At 44.2% G+C, this 20681-nt stretch overlaps 1 protein-coding gene across 1 annotated transcript in view; it reads right to left on the reverse strand.

Annotated features, from left to right (window-relative positions):
- Window positions 1–20681, reverse strand: part of LOC146197105 (aromatic-L-amino-acid decarboxylase-like) — a 169489-nt gene that overhangs the window by 7635 nt on the left and 141173 nt on the right. The window contains exons 6-16 of the mRNA XM_084598844.1: window positions 16556–16611; window positions 15945–16011; window positions 14800–14934; window positions 13982–14125; window positions 13226–13387; window positions 11379–11446; window positions 11101–11171; window positions 10733–10752; window positions 10169–10267; window positions 9986–10087; window positions 7402–7626 (exon numbers count right to left, since the gene is read on the reverse strand). Coding sequence (XP_084454970.1) covers window positions 7402–7626; window positions 9986–10087; window positions 10169–10267; window positions 10733–10752; window positions 11101–11171; window positions 11379–11446; window positions 13226–13387; window positions 13982–14125; window positions 14800–14934; window positions 15945–16011; window positions 16556–16611 — 1149 coding nt within the window. The remainder of the gene's footprint in view (window positions 1–7401; window positions 7627–9985; window positions 10088–10168; window positions 10268–10732; window positions 10753–11100; window positions 11172–11378; window positions 11447–13225; window positions 13388–13981; window positions 14126–14799; window positions 14935–15944; window positions 16012–16555; window positions 16612–20681) is intronic.

Raw genomic sequence — 20681 nt, forward strand, 5'->3', positions numbered from 1 at the left:
AGGCCAAGCTGAATGACAAGTACAGTTGCAAGGATGTAGCAGGTAACCGGAAATACTCTCATGCAATTGTTATCTCTTTGGCTTGAGTAGTATATCATATCTGAATTGGTTTCGAATGGAAACCGACTCAACATGCCTAAATTTTAAAGAGAGAGTGTAATCAAAGTTTGGTCCAAACCTCTTAACTGCTGACTGACACAAGCAGCCAAACAGGGCGCATCCCTACGCACGAGAAATGGGAGAAACTAGTGTTTCGAATATATCGCACCGTGCGTGTTACGCACCGAGTACAATGACCTACTTTAAATACGACGTGGCAACAGTTAACGTGACTATCCTTGGCATAGTTTTGGCTGCATAGTTGCTCATGCTTTTACCGCGTGTGTCTCTGCTATCGGTGGTGAAAGGAAGAGACTTCTCAGATGACTCATCCCTTTTGGAGAAGTCGCCAAGTCAGGTGACGTTGCACAGCTAACAAGATGGCGTTGACGAGATGGTTACGTGATGACGCGTGAACAGTCACGTGATTGTGAGCCACGGTCAAGCAAGCTCTCGCAAGTGGTCACGAGATGTCCGCGTGATGTGTTGGGCTAGCAAACGATGTCGTTAGCTTTTCATGTGCGCCAATGAACAGCGGCTGCGCTTGTCGCTTTATGCGGCGGCGTTGAGGCTCACCGGAGACCCTGCCGGCGCCGGCAGTAATGTAAGGAGACAATCTGGATTAGTTAGGAAAGATGCAAATCACACGCGGTGGGGCGGGAGTGAAAGTATACGAATATATCTGCAATTACTTAGTAAATAAACTTTATCGAATTATTGGTTATAGAGCTGACCTGATGTGACTTTTCAAAGATTGGTACCGTTATTTCAGGGTTCCTCTGGATTCCGCAAGCATGATGGTATGTTCTGACCAGGAGCACCTGATAGGGTGCGAGCTGGCCAGCAGTGCTCACCGCTGATCATTGAATTTGTTATGCGAGGTTCTATGTTGTGTGATGAGCAGTTCCACGTTCCACGGTACAGGGGTTGGCGTTCACTTGCAACATGGTCATCATGTTTCTAAAGGCTGTCGATGTATCTCTCGTAACTTACGTAAGCGTTAAGAAGGTGCCCATCACTAGCGTACACAAATCAGTGGCCTCTTCAATATTTAGTTTTCTGTAGGGTGGTGGGCCTATCATACCATTCCAACTCTAGTATAGTGAATAGAAAATTCGCAAAGGGTGAGGTGTAGACTGGCAATTTTCCCGAGTCAGACAGCAGACACGCTACCCTTAGGCAAGGTGGGTGCCGTTCATACGGCTTGATAAACGCGGGTGGGGCTATTTATTTACATCATGCTGTTTTCCACATAATTCTGTAGCTTGTGAATGTATTTCAATGTGCAGTGTGTGCGAACGAGTATGCACAAGATGAAACACTGGGTGTAACGTCCCCAGTGTGCGTTTGTTGCGCGCACGGTACATCTTCCATTATCTATATCATCACCATCTGCTCTCACTTTTCTTTTAGTGCTCCAGATTTATTGGACAGCTCGAAAGACCCGCTGCCACCTTCGCTCGCCTTCTTCGTTCTTATAGTACAAGCAGAGAGCGTACGCATATTCCATGCCCTGAAGAAGTTTGGCGTGACTTTCACCAACTAATATGCTATGTCCATCTTCAGCAGCTTTACTGACAGTGCCCGTAATGAATCAGAGATGATATGTGTTACAGGTCTCCATTTTATTCTCTATTTGAAACAATATGCAGGCTTGCAAAGTGAACAAAGCGGCATATAACCAAGACATCATTTAAGTTTATTCGATTTCGTGATGTACGTAATTATCTTACTTACCTTTGAATGCTGCTACTCAGCGGTGATGATTTGAAGAACGAAACAAAGAAATCATGAGACAGTACACAGAAAATTGGAGACAAAAAATTTGCTTTCTATTAACAATATATGTACAGATGCATTAACATCGCTATAAATATGAGGATAGACGCGTGATTTTGTGTGGATAACATAAACGTTCGTCTGAGACGTTTGTGACGCACTAATGATATACCCCCAGCTACCTAGCCTACGCCACACATACATTGTCATACATGCTTAATTTGTATGAAGCAAAAAACCCCACAGTACTTGCGACAAAAATGAACAACGAAAAGCTAACAAACTAAATAAAAAACGCTTCCCTTACAGCTATATGACAAAAACAAGAGATTATGATTTTAGCACTCGTGTGGGTTCCATAGACGAAATAATGGATATTTTTACAGAACTATGATAAATGTATAGATCCAGCACTGGTACTTGCATAAATTCTTAGCGCAACGTGACATTCTGGCTGAGGCTAGTATTTTCCAATCACATATTTATTCATCAGCCTTCTTCAGGTCCCCGAGATGTTTCACTGTACGTTAAAATGTTTTCTGTGCACTTGGTGCGGTAGAAATATTTGCAAATATTCCTGCCTTTTTCGAGCACAAGTATTCGGGGTTTGGTTTAAATGGCCCATGAAAAGCTATTTACTAAAACTAGAAAACGCGTACGAGCAATAGGTATCCCATCAATCGCAACAGAAAAAAAAAATTCCTAAGCTACCTTCATTAGAACTTAACATATGGTGAATCGAAATAATACTCCTGTCCCCACTCAACTCGGAACACGCCTGCGCGCAAGAAAAAAGAAAACATGTCGCGACGACGCAGCACCACTCGCCGTGGCCCGCGCGCCCAGCAAGCCCGTATGACGTCCCATGGGAGGTTTGCGTGCAGGGATGCGTCGCCCCAATCGGTTTCGAGTGGTCGCCAGGAATACTTTTTAAAAATGATTTGCAAATTATAGGTTCCACGCAAAAGTTTTCAAATTACCCTCAAATACTAACGAAGACCACCTCTGTGAATTTTTTGCACTAGACAATTACTGCAAGTAGCATTTCAGGGACCCTTTAAATTCTGATTTGACATTACTTGTGCTGTGACCTAACAGTAAGTCAAGGTATAGTAAGCCAAGATATGCTAATGATTTTCTTTTCCAGGACATAGTGCATAGAAGAACGTAAATGATCTCAGTTGGAATTTATAGAAGTACATTGACTCTTTAAGTATCAAGAAGAGTGGTTTATGGTACGCCTTTATATTAGTTCTAAAACATTGACGATCGAAGAGTATTAGTTGCTTTCCATGCTAGTTTCAAAGCAATCAAGCTCACTGGTGGCAAGACAATGTTAGGAGGGCCGTGAATGGCTGGTTGCGAAACATTTCAGCAAAAACAGCAGCAATAGCAGCAACAATCTCTAACTGGTCATGCAAAGACATGTTCGACAAGCACTCTGTCCTGAATGCACCTGTCAGTGGCGGTATTGCTTCTCTGCCATTTATAATGCGTGTTGAACTTTTGATGATTGGCATGCGCTAAAAAAAATCATGCACAAGTTATACACAGTGGCCAGGTTTCCATGCATTTTCCCCTTATGTTGTATAAACAAGCCGTTTGAAACTGCTAGAATCCACTACGAGCGTTCAATATGGTGCACGTTTCGTGCAGAAATTCAGAACTGTCATGATGTCATGCAGGTAACAAACAATATCGCTGCGTTTTTGGCGCTTCTCTGTTCCTCAAGCCAGCAAACGAATGTCTATCCGAAAATCAGCTGAAAAGGAGCCGCGCACTAAAATGAAACACTGTGAGTGACACTGCTTTTGCTGTTTATTCGAGACTTGCATAGAACTCTAATCGAATTTCATTCACTGTCAATATACCTCTGTCCATAATGCCAACATCTGGCCGTTTAACAAATGTAAATGGTTTATTTGCTAAATAATTCTAAATAATTATTGCATGGATTCTTAAAATAGATTAATGCAGGTCTTGTCACCTTCTGGCAATCAGTACTGAATGAAGATGTATGCTGACTAGCCATAGCACTTGCTTCAATTACAAGTAGCCGCGAATCAGGACTTTCGCACAAAATGACATGCACCATATCAATCTCGTAAGCGGCAACGGGTAGAAACGCTATGGCTGACTGTCCGTGAGGACTGAAATTCGGGTAAACGTATGCTACACTCTATGTCTACACATATAACTCAGGGCGTGCTGCATTAACACAATGGACGCCGATCCGACAGTGTGTGTTGGCAGGTTGTCTGCGCAAACATCAAAATGGAGCTGGCTCGGTGACATGCACTTGAGAGGCACACCTCGCTGGAACGGCATCCATGCTGAGTAGGAGTGATGAAGCCGGGCTGTGCAGCTGATTAACATGCATGTGAGTGAGGAGCCATCGGCAGAAGACATGCAGGAACAGAGCTATTCGTGCGCATCACACTCCAATGGGTGCAGTTGCAGGCAAAACGTTTTGGTGTCGTTGCTGGTTGCAAGGGCTAGGCACAGTGGCCAGACCGCTTCATCCATGCGCCATCCTGTCCGAGCAACTTATGTAGCTGTCGTACGTCGTGTCGAGCACCGTATGATGAGGCTCCTGAAACGATCCGGTCACATTCATGCAAGGCGTGCCCAACCTACAAATGTGCAATAGAAGCAGGGCAATCTGGAAGTGAGCCGCTAGAGTTTAGACTCAGTGGTGTTCAACACATCGGTCGAAAGGAAGACTATTGGCGAAGCCCGTAGAAATGACTGAAGATGTTAGTGCTTTGGTAGCTTTTTCTATCACCATGTTTACTCTCCGTGGCTGTTATAGCTAATCTTCACACTGCTTAGTCCATGCTGATGTGCCTAGTTTGTAGGCCTGCTCCGTTAGATGAGCTCAAATTTGAAGCAAAAAAACCGTACGAGGAGCACCAATTGTTCAGTATATTTTAGGCGATGCCGAATTTGTTTTAAGTTTTGTTTTCACAGCCCTTTTTCAAGAAATGACAATGGTATGGCAAACACTGGATATTTCAAGCGTTATATAAGTCCTTGGCTTCGACTGTTGTTTCTACCGCTCCTTCTACTGCGTTTTATGTCAACATCGAATCGAACGGTACTTCTTCCCCCTTTGCTTTGGGTTCAACCTGACGCAAAATAAAACGGAGAGAGATTGCTGCGTATTTGTTAAAACATAGTTGTTATCAAAGGAAGGGGACACGAATTTCTTGGTCGATGGCATTCTCTGCGTCAAAACTATAGGTTGTAGGGGAGAGAAACCAACTGAAAGGGCGACCAGAAGAGGTAGTCTATGCAAGAGGTGGTGAGCTACCCAGAAGTTTTCATGGTATTGCGTATAGCTACCATGCTCTGTGCACAATCTTCGTCCGTCCATAGTCTCTTTCGCACTACAACTTACAGCTGCCGAGCACCTGCATCAGCTGCATTCATGTTTGTTAAAGCGTTACGTCGGAATCAAAGTCAACGTTGATCAAACCCACGTATTTAAACTAACAACTACGCCCTGCGATACCAGAAAGACCAACGCTTTTCAAGGTTGCTCTCGCCGATGTTGCATGCGCGCACGTGGTCTACACTTCAAAACTGTACTTCCGATCACGATGTTGTGTTGCTAAGCTTGCCCATGTACGGTGCTAGGCAATTGATCTTGCTCACTCCCGATTTTGTTGTGCTGAAATATGCTAACATTAAATTGTCTACACGCCCCGGTGGCGTATTAGCAAACCATATCCCGTAGGAGCACTCGAGCAGACGACGCTCTGGAGCGTGATTCCTCTGAGCAGCGCCACCTGGCGAAAAATAGTGGATATATTGTCTAAACGAATAAGAACGCATTTAAAGGTCATCGTTCCCGTCGTCGTTGTTGTTGTTCAACACATTTATTTATTTATTCAAACGAGGGAGTAGATATGACGTTTTGGTGGCGCAGTTGATTAACACCACCCATCTCTGCACTGGTACCACTGAAATATCTATTCGACTCATGTGCTGTAATATTTTTGAATATTTTTTTTTGCAGCTGTCTTCATCGCAATTCTATCCTGCCTTCATTGAGTGTATGTTACCTTTAGATTGCGTTCACAGACAATTTTAAGCAACAATTGGTATGACAACAGTTACCCTAAGCAATTACCTTTCCCATAATAATTTCCTGCCTCAGTGAGTGTATGTTACCTTTAGGTTGCGTTCAGAGACATCTTTCAGCAACAATAGCCGTTTACAGTGAATGTATGTTACCTTTAGGTTGCGTTCAGAGAGAACTTTCAGCAACAATCGCCCTTTAACTCGCTGAAAGCGTCGTCTGCTCCAGTGCGCCTACGGGATATGGTTTGGCAATACGCGCCCCGGTGCCAAAATACGATGACGAGGTTATGCCGCAACGCTAAGTATAGTAGCCAACATGCTATGTTAAAGCGGTAAATTAGCTTGCTTAATTTCGGTTTTATATCTGCAGATTACAGCTTATACGGTACAGACTGCAAATTTAATAGTTCTTTATATATTCACAGATTGACAATATCTTCACCGTTGTATAGAAGCAGATTTTCTAAAAACGTCAGCGTATCATCTACCAGATGCGTAGAAAGACTAATGCAATGTCACTGACTATAGACTACAGAACCTATAGCGAAGTTTCCGCTCGTGACTGAATGATGTTAAATTCTGCTCTTACGTGTCCTAGTACGTTTGCTCTATATTCCAGAATATATAAGCATAGTCTTATTATTTTTGGGCGTTTCAAAGTAAGCCCAATTTACTGACATTGCTGGCACACAAATAATGTTTCACTCAGTCACCACGCTATTTTTTGATACATTTCTTCTATTTAGCGCTCGCAACGGAAAAATGCTGGAAGTTTCTGACTTCCATACAATACCAGTTGCCGAGCTGCACTGACGCAGAACATTTTGTTACACTGTTCAAACAGCTTGCCCGTGCGATGTTACATACCAGATACTTGTCAAAGCTAAAATAAAGTGCGCACTTTAAAACTAACTTGCCAAAAAGCAATGCTTTAATGCTAAGCTTACCTGCCAACAATGATATTTTGTGCTAAATTTGCATAGTTATGTTTCAGTGCTAAATTTACTTGCACGGAGCAATGCTTTAGTGCCAAATTTACTTGCCAGAATGTTTTTCTGTGCTAAATTTGCACACATTGTTGTTTCAGTGCTATACATTAAAAAAACAATGCTTTAGGGCTAAGCTGACTTGCCCACAACATTGTTTTCGGCTACATTTGCTCACCACGATCTTTCAGAGCTAAACGCACTTTCCCAAAGTAATGCTTTTAAGCTAAGTCTACTTTTCCACAACGTTGTTTTGTGCTCAACTTACTCAAAATGAAGTTTTAGTGCTTAATTAGCTTCTTGCATTAATAGTGTCAACTAGATTTTCCGTTAACAGTGTCGCACAGCTAAACAAAATAGCCCACTAATTGGAACTTTGCTCGAACACGACGTCACACCTGGGTTAGACAAGCAGTATGCTTCCTCCCCAGTCGCTCAACTGGTCACTCACCTTTTCCTCCTCCTTCTTGCCGACCTCGTGGGAGAGCAGCTGTAACAGCTCGGTGGTGAACTGGCTCACGATGTGCCAGGCGTAGACGATGTCCGCGTCGCACGCGTTGGGCGCGCACACGCAGAAGCGGATCACGTATCGGTCGTTGAGCGACGCCGGCACCATGTGCAGCTTGCCCGAAGCGTTGATGCTCGACAACAGCTTCTCGTTCAGCTCGTTAGAGCCCTGCGGGCGGCGGAAATGAAGCGAAAAATTTAGTGTGGCACATCGCATCATGATATCAGGCAAGGTTAACTAAAGTTTCGTGACAGCGACGCTATGTGTTGCTCATGCGAACCTGTTTAGCAGACAAATATTCCGACTTCGCTTCAATTCACAAGTGAAAGTTTTTTTCTTATATTCTAAAAGATTTTACTAGCATTGCGCCTACAAAAAGATTGTCAGTCGCTAGACGTATGTATCGGCGCAATAAATGACGACGCACTACTAGGAGATTGTGGAAAACTTCGCGTGAGATATATCTACCCAGACTTTGGCCACATATATGTTTTGCAGATTACATCCACACGTATGTTATTTCGATCAAGGTGATAAGTAGTCAATACTGTACATGCAAGAAAGCATACCTCATACAAGCGTTTGACAGATTTAAGCATGATTAAAGCAATGGCTGTGCGAAAGTGGTGCGACGTTCCGGTTGAACAACGCGTTTAAGATCCTTTCGATTTTGGTCAGCCTCCATTCTCGCAGTCGGTTGGTTTGTGGGGTTTAACGTCCCAAAGCGACTCAGGCTATGAGAGACGCCGTAGTGGAGAACTCCGGAAATTTCGATCGACCACCTGGGGTTCTTTAACGTGCACTGGCATCGCACAGCATACGGGCGCCTTGCTTTTCGCCTCCATCGAAAAGCGGCCGCCGAGGCCGGGATATCCATTCTCGCAGTCCGTTCTTCTGGTGTTTCCGTAGCTCGTACCAAATTCTGCCTCTCACGTTTTGTCTTCAGTTCAGAGGAATAAATCTTGAATCTTCTGCGCAACAACCTTAAGGAATCCCTCAGCCCAGACAGCATCACGAAGGAGTTTTTATATATGATATGCAGCTAACTATCTCGCCAAAATATTTCTAGCATCGCTTAGCCAAGTCAGGTTTTCTACAGGTTGGAAACAAGCCAAAATATATACAGTTCCCCATAACAGCGGCACATCTGAACTAAGTAACTATAGGCTCATTTATCTTACAAAAACTTGCTCCAAACTGCTTGAGCATGTAGTCAGTAAACACCTTTCAACTATCTTGAAACTTAACTTATATCGTCACCCGCCCAACATTGGTTTCGTAATGGCTTGTCCGGAGTAATGCAGCTTTATTCAAATAGTTGCTGATATTTCACAAATAATAGACTGCCGATGTCAAGTCGGCCCAATTTAACGCGAGAATTCGCGAAAACATTTAATGAAGTAGTTCTTCCTAAACTCTTACTGGAGATAACTAAACCCTTAAAAATGCCAATATCGCTAAACGGTTTACATATTTACACCCTCGTCATCAGCAGTATGTGGAAACAGATTAAATTAAATAGAGTTCCAAGCCGATTTTGTCTGGAGTACTTGAAGCCAGCATATTGGGGCCTCTTTTATTTCTCTTATTTATTAATGATTTGCCCACTGATGTTGTCGATCCCCTAAGGTTATTAGATGACTGCAACAAGAGTGATGTCATAAGGGATTAGATAGACTTAAAGGACTCAATTGGTGTAATGAGTGGCAAATGGCCTCTCATTACAAGGGATGACAATTACGACTGTATGATGATAAGTTTGCATGAAATAACAGAAGCACGAAGTAAGAGAGGAGTGATAAAGCGAGTATCAGAGTACGTGTATGCGGAAGAGAATAAGCAGTGGAGCCATTAATGTTGCTGAGTCATACCCTTAATGGCGGAGCTTAAGAGCCCCAAATATTTGTTCATTGGTTGGAAGGCTTTTTAATAAAGATATTTCAGTTGTAAGTTAACAGTTAGTCTATGCGATCTTCTTCTTTTCAATGACAGGCTCTCTAAATTGATTTTAGCTGCGCTTCATATCCGTTCCTGCGTCGCCTGAGCGATATCTTGCGACAACGAGACCGACGGGCCCGGTAATCTTCTGCATCGACTGATCTTTGTTTTATTTTACATGAGAGCGTAAGGGCCTCGTGTTGCAGAAAAGCCGGTGTCGGCGTTGTTGTCCGTTGTAGCGCGACAATCCGCAATGAATAAAAAAAAACATTTTTTTTAAACATTGTCCATGTGTGTGTTGTGTTATTGCATAATTAACGGTGGAGTCCCCCGAAAACAAACAGCGCGATCTGCTGAAAGCGCACTGAGACGCATTAAGAATCATCGCTCGAGAGGCTATAAGATGAGATATGTAAAACTAAAGATAAAAACTGAGAAAACTACTTTACTGCGTGTGTGAAACGCTATCGCTTCCTTAATGGCGGAGCTTAACCCCAAATGTTTGGAGTGGCAATAGTGCTTGCGAAATATGACACTGTACTTCGATGAAATTCACGTTTGCCACATGCATTTCCTTCTGGTGGCTTACCTTGAGCCGGAAGCAGACGAGGCCAAAGATGACTTGATTCACCACTTCAAATCGAGAGTCGCTCCGCACCAGCTGCTCGAATTTTTTGGCAAGTCGAACGTGCTACAATCAATCAATGGATCAATCAATCAATCAATCAATCAATCAATCAATCAATCAATCAATCAAGCAGTCAGCACGTACCTCTCGTATGTAATGCTGCAGTCCTTTAATGCCGTACCTCCTCACCACGAACCAAAGCTTGAGCGACCGGAACCTCCGACTGAGGGGAATGCCCCAGTGCTGCGTGAGTGTAATATTGAAAAAGAGATGTTGCAGCCTAACAGTGCTTATGAATGCTCAAGGTTACTGCGTTGCTCTTCAAACATCAGATAGCACTTTCGAAGCTGGCTTTCAGGTAAACGATGCTTTCGCCGGTGTTCCAAATAGCCGCTGTCATTATACCTTCAGATAGTGACCCCATACCTGCAGATTGGAGCGGTTTGCTTGTTCGTTTTATTAGGCCGTGCTCGAGTTAAGGTGTTAAATAACAATGAATTGTTAAAGCAAAATGCAAATGCATTTCTCGAAAATTTCAATATTTTCTGTTTGCACGATTCGAAAAAAAAAAAAGAAAACAGCTATAAGTGGAATGTACTCGCACAGAAATTTCAATTCCATGACCTCATGAACTGCCAGATGAAGTTTAAAATAAGAGTTATGCCTCAGTGAACATCACCTGGTAAAGAGGCCAAATATGGTACTTACCCTGTAATCAATTGCCTTATCTGGAAAGAAAATCAGAGGTGGCAATGTTAGTTGAATGCGAGTTCAGTTATCTCGGCACGTTCTTTTGCACGCATATAAAAGATGAGAGAGAGAGAGAACAACTTTTATTTAAAATGCCTGCAAAATCGGTTAGGCTCCCTCCAAGCAGGGAGGACAAGCTTTTACCGTGACGCGGCCACTACGTCAGTCTCGTGCGTTGTGTTCCTTGAGGTCTTGTTACGTCCCTCGCTACTTCCGCGGGTTCGAGAGGGCCGCCGCCCTCTCATATAAAAGATGAGAGAATTTTTCTCTGTTACTAAATATTCACTACTTTGTAAAAATATATACCCAGAGTAGGGCACGCTCACCTGAATAGCTGTGCTGAAGGTACAACGGGTCTACAACCAAGGCTTGCGTCAACTTGAATCTGTCTTTTACCCTGCAAGAGAAAAGCGTATTTTGATTTGCACAGTAGTCTTATCTTAGCATGCTGCACGTTGGAATGAAATGCTCAACGGACAATCGCAACGTCTCTAAAATGGCTGCCGCGTTTATCTGTGGAGCATCCTGTAGTGCAGCAATAACTAGCAAGTTTTATAGTTAAACAAATCAGCCTGATCTGCTTCGAGCTCTTATCAATACTCACCACATCAGAGAGCAGTCGAAGTTTACAAGCATCCACTTGTTGGGGTTAATGTTGAAAGACATTGCATACTGTAATAGGAAACAAGAAAGGTTTTAGAAAACACATATTGCACGTCATTTTTTCAGCACACTGGTGCTGATACTGATGCGATGATTCTAAACCTCGATGTCCATGTGAGATCATTTTTTCCTTAGTTATCATGGTCAGAAACCCCTGTTTACCTTGCCTCTCTTTTGTACAATGAGTATGCATGGCTTGCACCGTTCTAGTCCTCCTACAGCCGCTAATATTTATTTGAAAACTTTTTTACATGCTGCTTCGGTTTCAAAGAGTGAACAATGATTGCAGTACTCAAGTTACGTGAGACAGAAAAGCTGCATTTTCACCACTGACATATAGTTTAGAATTCATTACAGCGTTCAATCTAGCCTGCTCCAAGAGATATAACGACAAAAATGATGTATAAGGGGTTAATTGCAGTTTTTCTGTGCCTCATTTGACATAAACATGCCTTGCACTCCAAGCCATGCATCATTCTGTTAATGAAAACGAAATCAAAACAGTGTGATAGTAGAACAATTATCAGAACGATGTAGAAATTTATACGTCGTAGGCAAATGCTTCGTGGTGATACATATATTATAATGCCTATGAATGATTATAGAGAAAATATGCAACTAAAATAGGTGTCTACAGTCTTTTGTAATGCATACACATGATGTGAAATTATCAGCCACTTCAACAGCCTGTTGGCGACTTCGGTTGACATTTTAATTGACCTAGATAGCTGGAACTTTCTGCAGTAACCTATAGCTTGGTACCATTCACGCAATAGAAAGCGAAGCACTACTGCCGAAATTTTTGCCCGTGATGCAAGCTGCTGCTTGGGCGAATTCTCCATTGCAATGCTATTTCATGATTACTGTGGAGGGAATGAGGCTGCATAGGCAGCACTGCAGGTAGGAAAAATGCGAACACACGGCATTCAGTGCATAAAATAACTACATCAATGGCCTCGCTGGTAGAACAGTGCTATAACGAATGTCGAGACCTGGCTCAAATTTATTTTCCCAGCTAGGTTACGCCCTCTACAAGGGTAACTATTCTCCCAATGGCCTTCAAGAAGTCTAGTCGTGAGCCGTCTGTGGCCACCCATATTGCCTAATTCTTGTCCTGCCTGACCCTCTGCCACCAGGAAGTATATTAGGTACTTCTTAAAATCCAATATGCTACTCAGATTAACCACCGGTCATCTTTTATCCATATTGCATGTACCAAATCCTTGTCTATTTTTTGTCGATGATTTTATTTAATAGGTCATTACGTCATACTTGTACCTTAACCAACACTAGTCGCTTTCTGCTTCCTAACTTCATTTCTATCTTCTCTTTAAAATATTATTTTCTGGCTTGTAATTTGCCAAATCAAGTAAATGGTCCTCTGTTCCTCGTTCTCAAAGAATCGATACACTCACCAAATCTCAAATAAAAGGAAGAGTATGACTGCGTATTTGTGGAATTTAGATGCGAATTGGAACCGGCATGGCAATACATAACAATCCATCAGAAAGCAGAAAGTAGAAAAAAAAAAAAAAGACTGCGAGCGCGCTTACGCCATTTCGCGAATATCACAACTCGTCGAAAACAAGCGTAAGTGTGTTTCTTGAAACTCATTGCCCCTTTTACTCCATTTTTAATCGCTTCCTTTGAGGTAACCGCGCCTCATGAAACACTACTCATAACCCTCACCCCATGAGCCATTTCAGAAACTGCTCTCGCTGCGAAGTGAGGTAACCTGTTTGGTAAACTAGATGCTAGTGATGGTAACCGTAAGTAGAATCCGTGTACCTCGAGTCCCTTGTGCAGGTATTGGAACTCCGGGCAGATGAAGGCGCTGCCCGCGTAGGCGGCGTCCACGTGCAGCCAGGCGCCCTCCTTCTGGCAGAGCGGACCGATCTCGGCCACAGCGTCGAAGGAGCAACACGATGTCGTGCCCAGAGTCGCGCTTACCTGCACGCGCGTATTACCCAATGTCAGTCGATCAGAGTTTGCCAAGTGCATGAATATGGATGCAAATACCGCAACAATCGGAACTGTTAGACGCTCTTCTAGTCATAACAGCGGCGCATGCTCCCTGTAGCCCTCACTTTTTGCCAACCAACAAACTGAAATGTCAAAATATTCGAACCTACGGATGGTTGGGAAAAATTTACGTTTTTAAATAAAGTGGCAGCGGTTGCGACTAGCCATAGCTATAGCAATCTTAAGACCTCTTTTATAGCCTTAACCATGCACTAGCTCGGAACGTATGCTTTCAATTATAAATTCTAATATGTTTCGGGCTATAACAATTCTGGCTCTATACTGTCCTCTATTAATGACGCTTCGGGCTATAACAGTTCTGGCTCTATACTGTCCTTTATTAATGATGCTTTGCAACATACCAGTCGTAAATGCGCCAACAGCTTAATACTGCCGTCCAACACGGGTGTCTGCACGTTGCCTTTGTAGTTAAGGTATCGAGGATGTTAATCATGCCGGAATCGACTCATGGACGGAGGGATACTTCTGCATTATAAACCAGAGAATAGGAAGAACGCTTACAAAGAAGGGCACAAATCCGGCCTTGCGGTCTTCTTCGATGGCCGCGGCGAGCGTGGAGCCGCGCATGCTGAAGTTGTCATCGGTGTCCAGAATGCGAAGCTTCACAAATCCAATCATGGCCGCTTTCTCCACTGATGAGTGAGCCTGCGGGTATGCACAAATAATAAAGAAGTAGTACACTTATTTCTTGTTGTCATTTCTTTCAATTGTGCTGAGTATTTAGTTTCGCCAAGGCATATGTCGCTTGGTACTTTGCGGAGGACAAGCGCTATGTTCTTCAAGACGTAAGTTATTTGCTCATCCTCTTTCACCAGCAGAGAACCGGCGAACTGACATGCAGAAAGGATTTCTTGCTCATTCAAGTTGATTTTGTTTGCCCCCTGCTAACCTTTCGAAAAGGTGACGTCTGTTGAAGTGAAATCTCCAGCTTAAGGGAAGATACTCTACCCTCACCGCCCTGACACATGCTCCACCTCTGTCTGCACCCCCAGCTAAGGGGCTCCCCATCCACACGCTGTTACCCTTGATCCACTGCCCCACCCCATCCCGAAGCGTCACCCACCACAAGCAAACCTACTTCTCCCTCTATAGAACTTCCACACCCACTAGAAGCCTACGCAGCACCGGAACGAAAACGTGACGGTGATGACGCACTGGTAAAGCCAGCTGCCCTCCAGAAGGACCACCAACCCATCACTACTGTCCTTCCCCATCCCTCCCACCACTACCATCGACCCAGCGCAGCACACCTGCACCCCCAGAAAAATTTACCCGGCCGTAAAAAAATGTGTTGCCAGATGACAGTAAGCGTACATTACCTCCTTGGAACAGTAGGCCATGAGCTTGGACAGGAGCACGCCCTCGTCGACGAAGGGCTGTTCCTCTTTGAGTTTCTTGATGGTCGCGTACCTCGCGGCCAGCAGGGTGTTCAGAATGCACTCGCTTGCGCTTGACTGGATATGAAGCAGAAAAAAAAAGAAATAGCGCTTTACAAAAGAAGAAGGTAAAAACTGATATGACAATTAAGCCCTGTTCTTAAGCTCAATTCAAAATTACATTCTTCTGGGCTAGTTGGTATGACTCCTGTTGTGTGTGCCAGCTTGAACTTTGGGACGAGGGATACAGAAAACACAGCGATGTGTTCTGTGTCTCCTGGTCTCAAAGTTCAAGCTGGCACCCGCAACACGTTTTAAGCGTAAGACGTAAAAATGTTAATGGCTTCCGTTCGTCTGTGGCTCCTCTTAAAGACTCCTGTTCTCGCACCTTACTACTCGCTCAATCATAATTCCTTTAATTTGTGCCTTTATTATGCCTCAAACACTCATGAGCATATAGTCGTAAAGCACCACGCTGTGGCAAAAGCACAAATTCCGCAATCGACAAGCTCCATGGACTTGCGTGCTTGCGTGGCTTGGGTAGCGTGTATGCCTGACTCGGTATGCAACGGCTCCGAGTTCAATTCTGATCCTTTGCGAACTCCTTACCACTCGCCCATATCATGTGATTTTGTTAAGTCTCACAGCCAGTCAAGAAATTCGTGTCCAGACATGTCACTTCCCAACTACGTGTAACCTGCCAGATGCATGCTGGGCATGTTGAACGTAAACATGAAAGAACAACTTGCCGTCAGGTATTCATTTCGATGCTCTATTTTAATGAGGCTTCAAGTGGCCCAAAATAACAGCTTGAGGGGCGAGTTGATGCTGCATAGTACCCAGAAATGTGGCGCAACAAACACAATCACGTGAGTGTTTCTGATTGTGATCGTGATTGCGTTTGTTGCGCCACACTTCTGGGTACTATGCTTCAAGTGGCATCTGAGTGGTATTGGCCTTTAGGCGCAAACGGAATTAGCATTTGGTTGTGCATGCGGGAAATTTCTTCGTAAGTTCTGCTAAAATTGTGGTGTCTAATGTTTTTTGTCTGAATGTTACTTCTGAAAAAGAAATTACTTTTCGCTTACCTGAATCACTCCTCCTCCTATGCTCTTTTCTGATGAGCAGAGAAAATCTTCAGGAAGATTGATCATTCTTCCTGTAATTGGGAGAAGTAACAACATGCGTAAAGTTCACATATGCACTGCCTTGAGAACAAGAAATTTCCTCGCCAATGCTGTCTGTAATTTGGCAAAGTTGCAGCGCCTAAAAATAACTGGATGCAAGAGAGTAGGAGTGACACTGACGCTGGCAGCTATCAAGCAACACTCGACGAAGAAGACGTGGGCAGACAAGTGTTCACAGATTAGAACCTAACCTCCTTGAGCAGCGTTTACGGGCCTCACTTGACCCTTGTGAACAGAACTACGGTGACAAAAAAAAAAAAGAAAATAAATCTCCTGCTTTATTTAACAAAAGTTTCAATATTACAGCTGTTCGTTTCAACAGAGTTCTTGAGCCTTGTTGCTTCTATCTCCAAGTCTTTTGTGTTGACTGTGCAAGATGTTCTTTTTAAATTCTCAGTTTTTACAGTAGCAACCAGTACAAAAAATAAGCCACATTTCTTTGGTTTTGCTTCAGTTTGCACTTCAAATAACTGAGTTTCTTTCGCCCATGTGAGGTAAACCATGTTGATGACTTACCGATCCAATCTAACATGATCACTTCCAGCTCTGTGCAAGCCGGGCTGGCTGCCTGCATAGAGGACAAAAAGACATAAGTGTGGTCAGTGAGGCCATAGTGGGCAACTTAATTCGTGGGGTGCAGAACACTGTTGTGCACACAACCGCTTGGTCACTGCGCTAGTTTTTGGGCTCTACACGTATGCCCATGATGTCGGCGCCAGCACTTCATTGATTTCTGGTATTTTATGTGCACTTGCAAATAATTAAGTCATCGTACGAATGTGTAATCCAACCTAAACGTCAGAGAAACGTCAGCGTTCCGATATTCAGGGTTATCACTTCAGCGATTGGGAATTGAGTTAGGCTGAAAAAAGAAAGGAAGAGAAAGGTATATGGTCGGACGACCGAAAGAAAGAGAGAAAGGCATATCTAAGTTAAAGTGCATGGTAGTGCTGGCGTGCTTCGCTCAAGCTGTTTTCTCATGATTTTTCTTTTTTACAGAGTAATTCTCAGCAAGAGTTGGATGCAGAAATAAAGAGACAGGGCCCTTTCTAAGTACTGGGCGGCGTCACCGTCACAGTTTTTCTTGATGACACAAACCTTAGATATGGCGCATGAATGTGAATTCTCTTTTCATATCACAGACGAGGCAGTACTAATTAACCGACGCAAATACATGCAACAAAAGCGTAAAACACACCACAATGCACGCACTGATGTCTTTGATGGGCCATGCAACATGCTGCGTTTATAAACCACTAGATTGCGCAACATATGCGCAAGTAAAGAAAAGAGAACAATTAAGTTCTGCTTCAGAATGAAGCCCTCCATTTTGAATCACACTGAGCTGAAACCCAGATCTCTGCATGTTGTGTGCCCTGTTTTTAGCGTGCTTGTGTTATACGTCATGCACTTTCAGCATGGCTAAATAAATAAATGTGTAAAAATGATGTCGGCGCTATGTTCTGGTCTCGGCGACCATATTTCGGTGAAAGCAATAACAATTGTGCGCTGTGCCATAAGTCAGTACAAGTTAAGGAGCCCCGGGTGCTCTAAATTAATCCGGAGTCCGACACTACGTTGTCTCACTTAACTTGTGTGTAGCTTTGGGTCGTTAAATCGCGAATACCATACCGCCTCCCCCATTAGTTTGCTCGTTTTAGTACTCTCAAAGCACGGAGGCATTATAGAGGGATGTTACTTCATGTTTTTACCGGGCTCGACAATTTGTCTTAGTACTTGTAGAAGCGCCCCAGAAGACGGAAACAGGTGGCATTAAGCATCTTTGCGGTGAACTGAAATATTCGAGAACACGCAGTTGAGTACGTTTTATGTCTCGACTTCACAAACGCTAAGTCAATTAAAAAGCACTAGTCTCAATCGAGGCAAGTTATCCCTCTTCCAAAATTGTAAAATTTTCTTGTACGCCTCCATAGAGTCCGTGCTGTATGTCTCATCACCAGTCAAAACTGAAGATGGTCTTTCTTGTTCCAGAAGGCCTACTTTGGCATGCACACCAAATGCACAATAGTCTCGTAGCAGAAAAGCATGCGCAGCCTGTGTGGCTCAAAGCGTGCTCTACGCTAAAACACGCTGTTCCAAACCCAAAGGTGATAGCTTAAGGCACTGCTAAAATAATTTCTTAATACTTTTGTTTCCTTTTTATTTCATCCTAAAAGTTGATGTTAAAAGGAAAAGGTGTCCCGCTTTTCAGTCACTCTTATTTTACACGTTTTCTACAGCTAACTGAAACGTGCCGATGAACATCGGAAGGGATCAACGGCACAAAATGAGTTGTCAAAAAAAAGAGGTGCGAAATTACAAAAGTCTGAGCCAAAGGCGACAAAAAAACCAAGCAAAACTGAGCGGAACCGACGCTTGGAGAGGTGAGCCCGCCTCTGTGAACGCAATAATCTGGATGCTTTATCTTCATCGCCACCAGATCGATAAATAACCGACGGCGTCTTTGTTGTACTTATCGCCACAAGAGACCGACCTCAGATCACCCTGTTTTACAGTATGCAGTCTTGAGACGAGTGTTCGAGAATGCGCGACGAGGACTGATCGCTGTGCAGAGATATCCAGTGAGCTCTCTAGACGTCGAAAGACTTCCAGACGGAGCACGCCATCTCATCCTTTTGCTGCACAATTCTACTTCAATTTCTTCTTAGGCAGGCTGTAAAACATTCGAGACAGTAGTTCCTGTTTACGACTCTCACCGCGATTCTTAATCTCATAGCATCTCGGAATTCTCGAGTAATGAACGATACAGTAAACCAAGATCAATCAAGAGGTTATTGCTTAGAAACGATTAGAAGTGTTCTGTCATCAAAAAAGCTGACTTATATAGGACCGTGAGCAGGACTGTATAGCACCATGTGCAAACTAAGCTGCCTAATATGCAATGCCGATCACGAAACAACCACGTTCTTGCTACAAGATCGATAGTGTGGAAGTAACCGATGTAGGCAAGCGATACTTACTCCCTCATTTGTGTAAAGTTCTGACACTATAACGTTATGTCAAGCGTTAGTTTTGGTGGGTGTGTGTGCGTAGAGGTGAAAGGGGGAAGGGATGGCCAATTCACTTTTCTACGCTTAGGGGAGGATGTGAGGATGTGGATGTGAGGGGAGGAGCCATAGTTTGTACTGGAGACGCGGTTACTACTTCCTCAAGTCCACTGCACTGAGAGTCTCACTGAGAGTCTGTGCGCCATAGCCTCGTTCTCCAACGAACATGACTGAGAGGCAAAGCCAGGTAACCCAAGATTGCGCATCCAGTCGCATTAAAATACGAAAAAAGAACAGAAAAAGCATCGAAAGTAAAACTGCGCAAACAGCCAACCACGTCAGCCAGAGCAGGGGTTCGGTGAGGCCCCTAGCCAAGCCAGGTAGAGAGAAAACGAAGAGCGCTGAGGCTGCTGTGCTTCGCGTGAATACCTTGCCGTGGGCACCTTGCCGGCTCAGCACGCGCCCTGGCCCTTCATCGTGTGCCTCTTGCAAGAAGCCTCGACGGCTACGACTAGTTGCCTGCACCAAGCAGAGAAGCGGCCACCCCTCGTCACAGGGGCTCACCTCTCCCGCCTCCTGCGTGCTTCCGCAATCAAGAAAGTGCATTCCGAAACCTCGATCGGTCAAGAATCACTCACTGGTAATCCTGTGTGCCAGCTTTGTCCATAGCAATGTCTATCGTACCATGTCCGTTATATGGAGTAGGAGTTCTTCACTGTAGCCTCTCCGGATACAGAGTAAAGCATGAAACCGATTTTACTCCACGTGTAGCAGACGACAAATTGGCACTTAAATTTTACGACGGTGCGTTTCGCTTGCTCCTTATGACCAGCTAGTTTATTGAAGCGAAAAGCTTCACGGGGCTAGTCAACACCGGGTCTGGCGTGCGTGTGATCACTTTTAGCCACAGCTGCGTATGCTCGAACTCGCCGAGTGACGTCAATAGAAGAGGCGCAGGTGTTTGAAGCGAAAAGCTTCACTACGAGGGTCAGAGCTGATCTTCGCGTATGACGTAGGCCGTGTGCCGTGACGTCACATCTAAGGCCAAATGCACAGTGCCCTCACCAAACTCGGCCGGCGTTGCCTAGCAACGCTTAAGAGGTGTGCGACTCCTCCTCATTGTAAAAGAAAAAGTTAGTATCCATCTGGGAATCCAACCTCCATCCCCTGGATCCCCAGCCGAGCGCTTACCGCTGTGCCACGCTGCGGGGATTTATTTTTCTTTATTCCATGGAAGTACTTCGAGCACTTTAACCATGCCGCGGGCCTGAAACGCTGCTCATAATTCCGCTTGTGTACTGTGAGGATGACAGCGGGATTCCGCGCATGACAGATACTGCGATTGGCGCGCAAGCGGGAACAAGTGCGCTCCAACGCCGCCGGGCGGCGCTTCTTGCCTTCCTCAAGTGACAGATGATGCGCCTTTCCTTTCCTGTAAACGAATTATAGAACGCCGGTGAACTTAGACGCACTCGACATGGAAGCTAAGGAGAGTTTAGCTGCTGACGAACGGAGCAGAAGACTGGCGAAATTAACCTCTTCTGATTCCGAGGTAGTCACTGCTTTTCGCTACATATATCCAGGCATAGCAGAGCTAAGCCATGTTTAATTCTCCTCTGCTGCTGCCTAA

Source organism: Amblyomma maculatum, chromosome 3, assembly GCF_055883805.1.
Source record: "Amblyomma maculatum isolate TAMU_Amacu chromosome 3, ASM5588380v1, whole genome shotgun sequence".
In the NCBI taxonomy this organism is placed as follows: Eukaryota; Metazoa; Arthropoda; class Arachnida; order Ixodida; family Ixodidae; genus Amblyomma; species Amblyomma maculatum.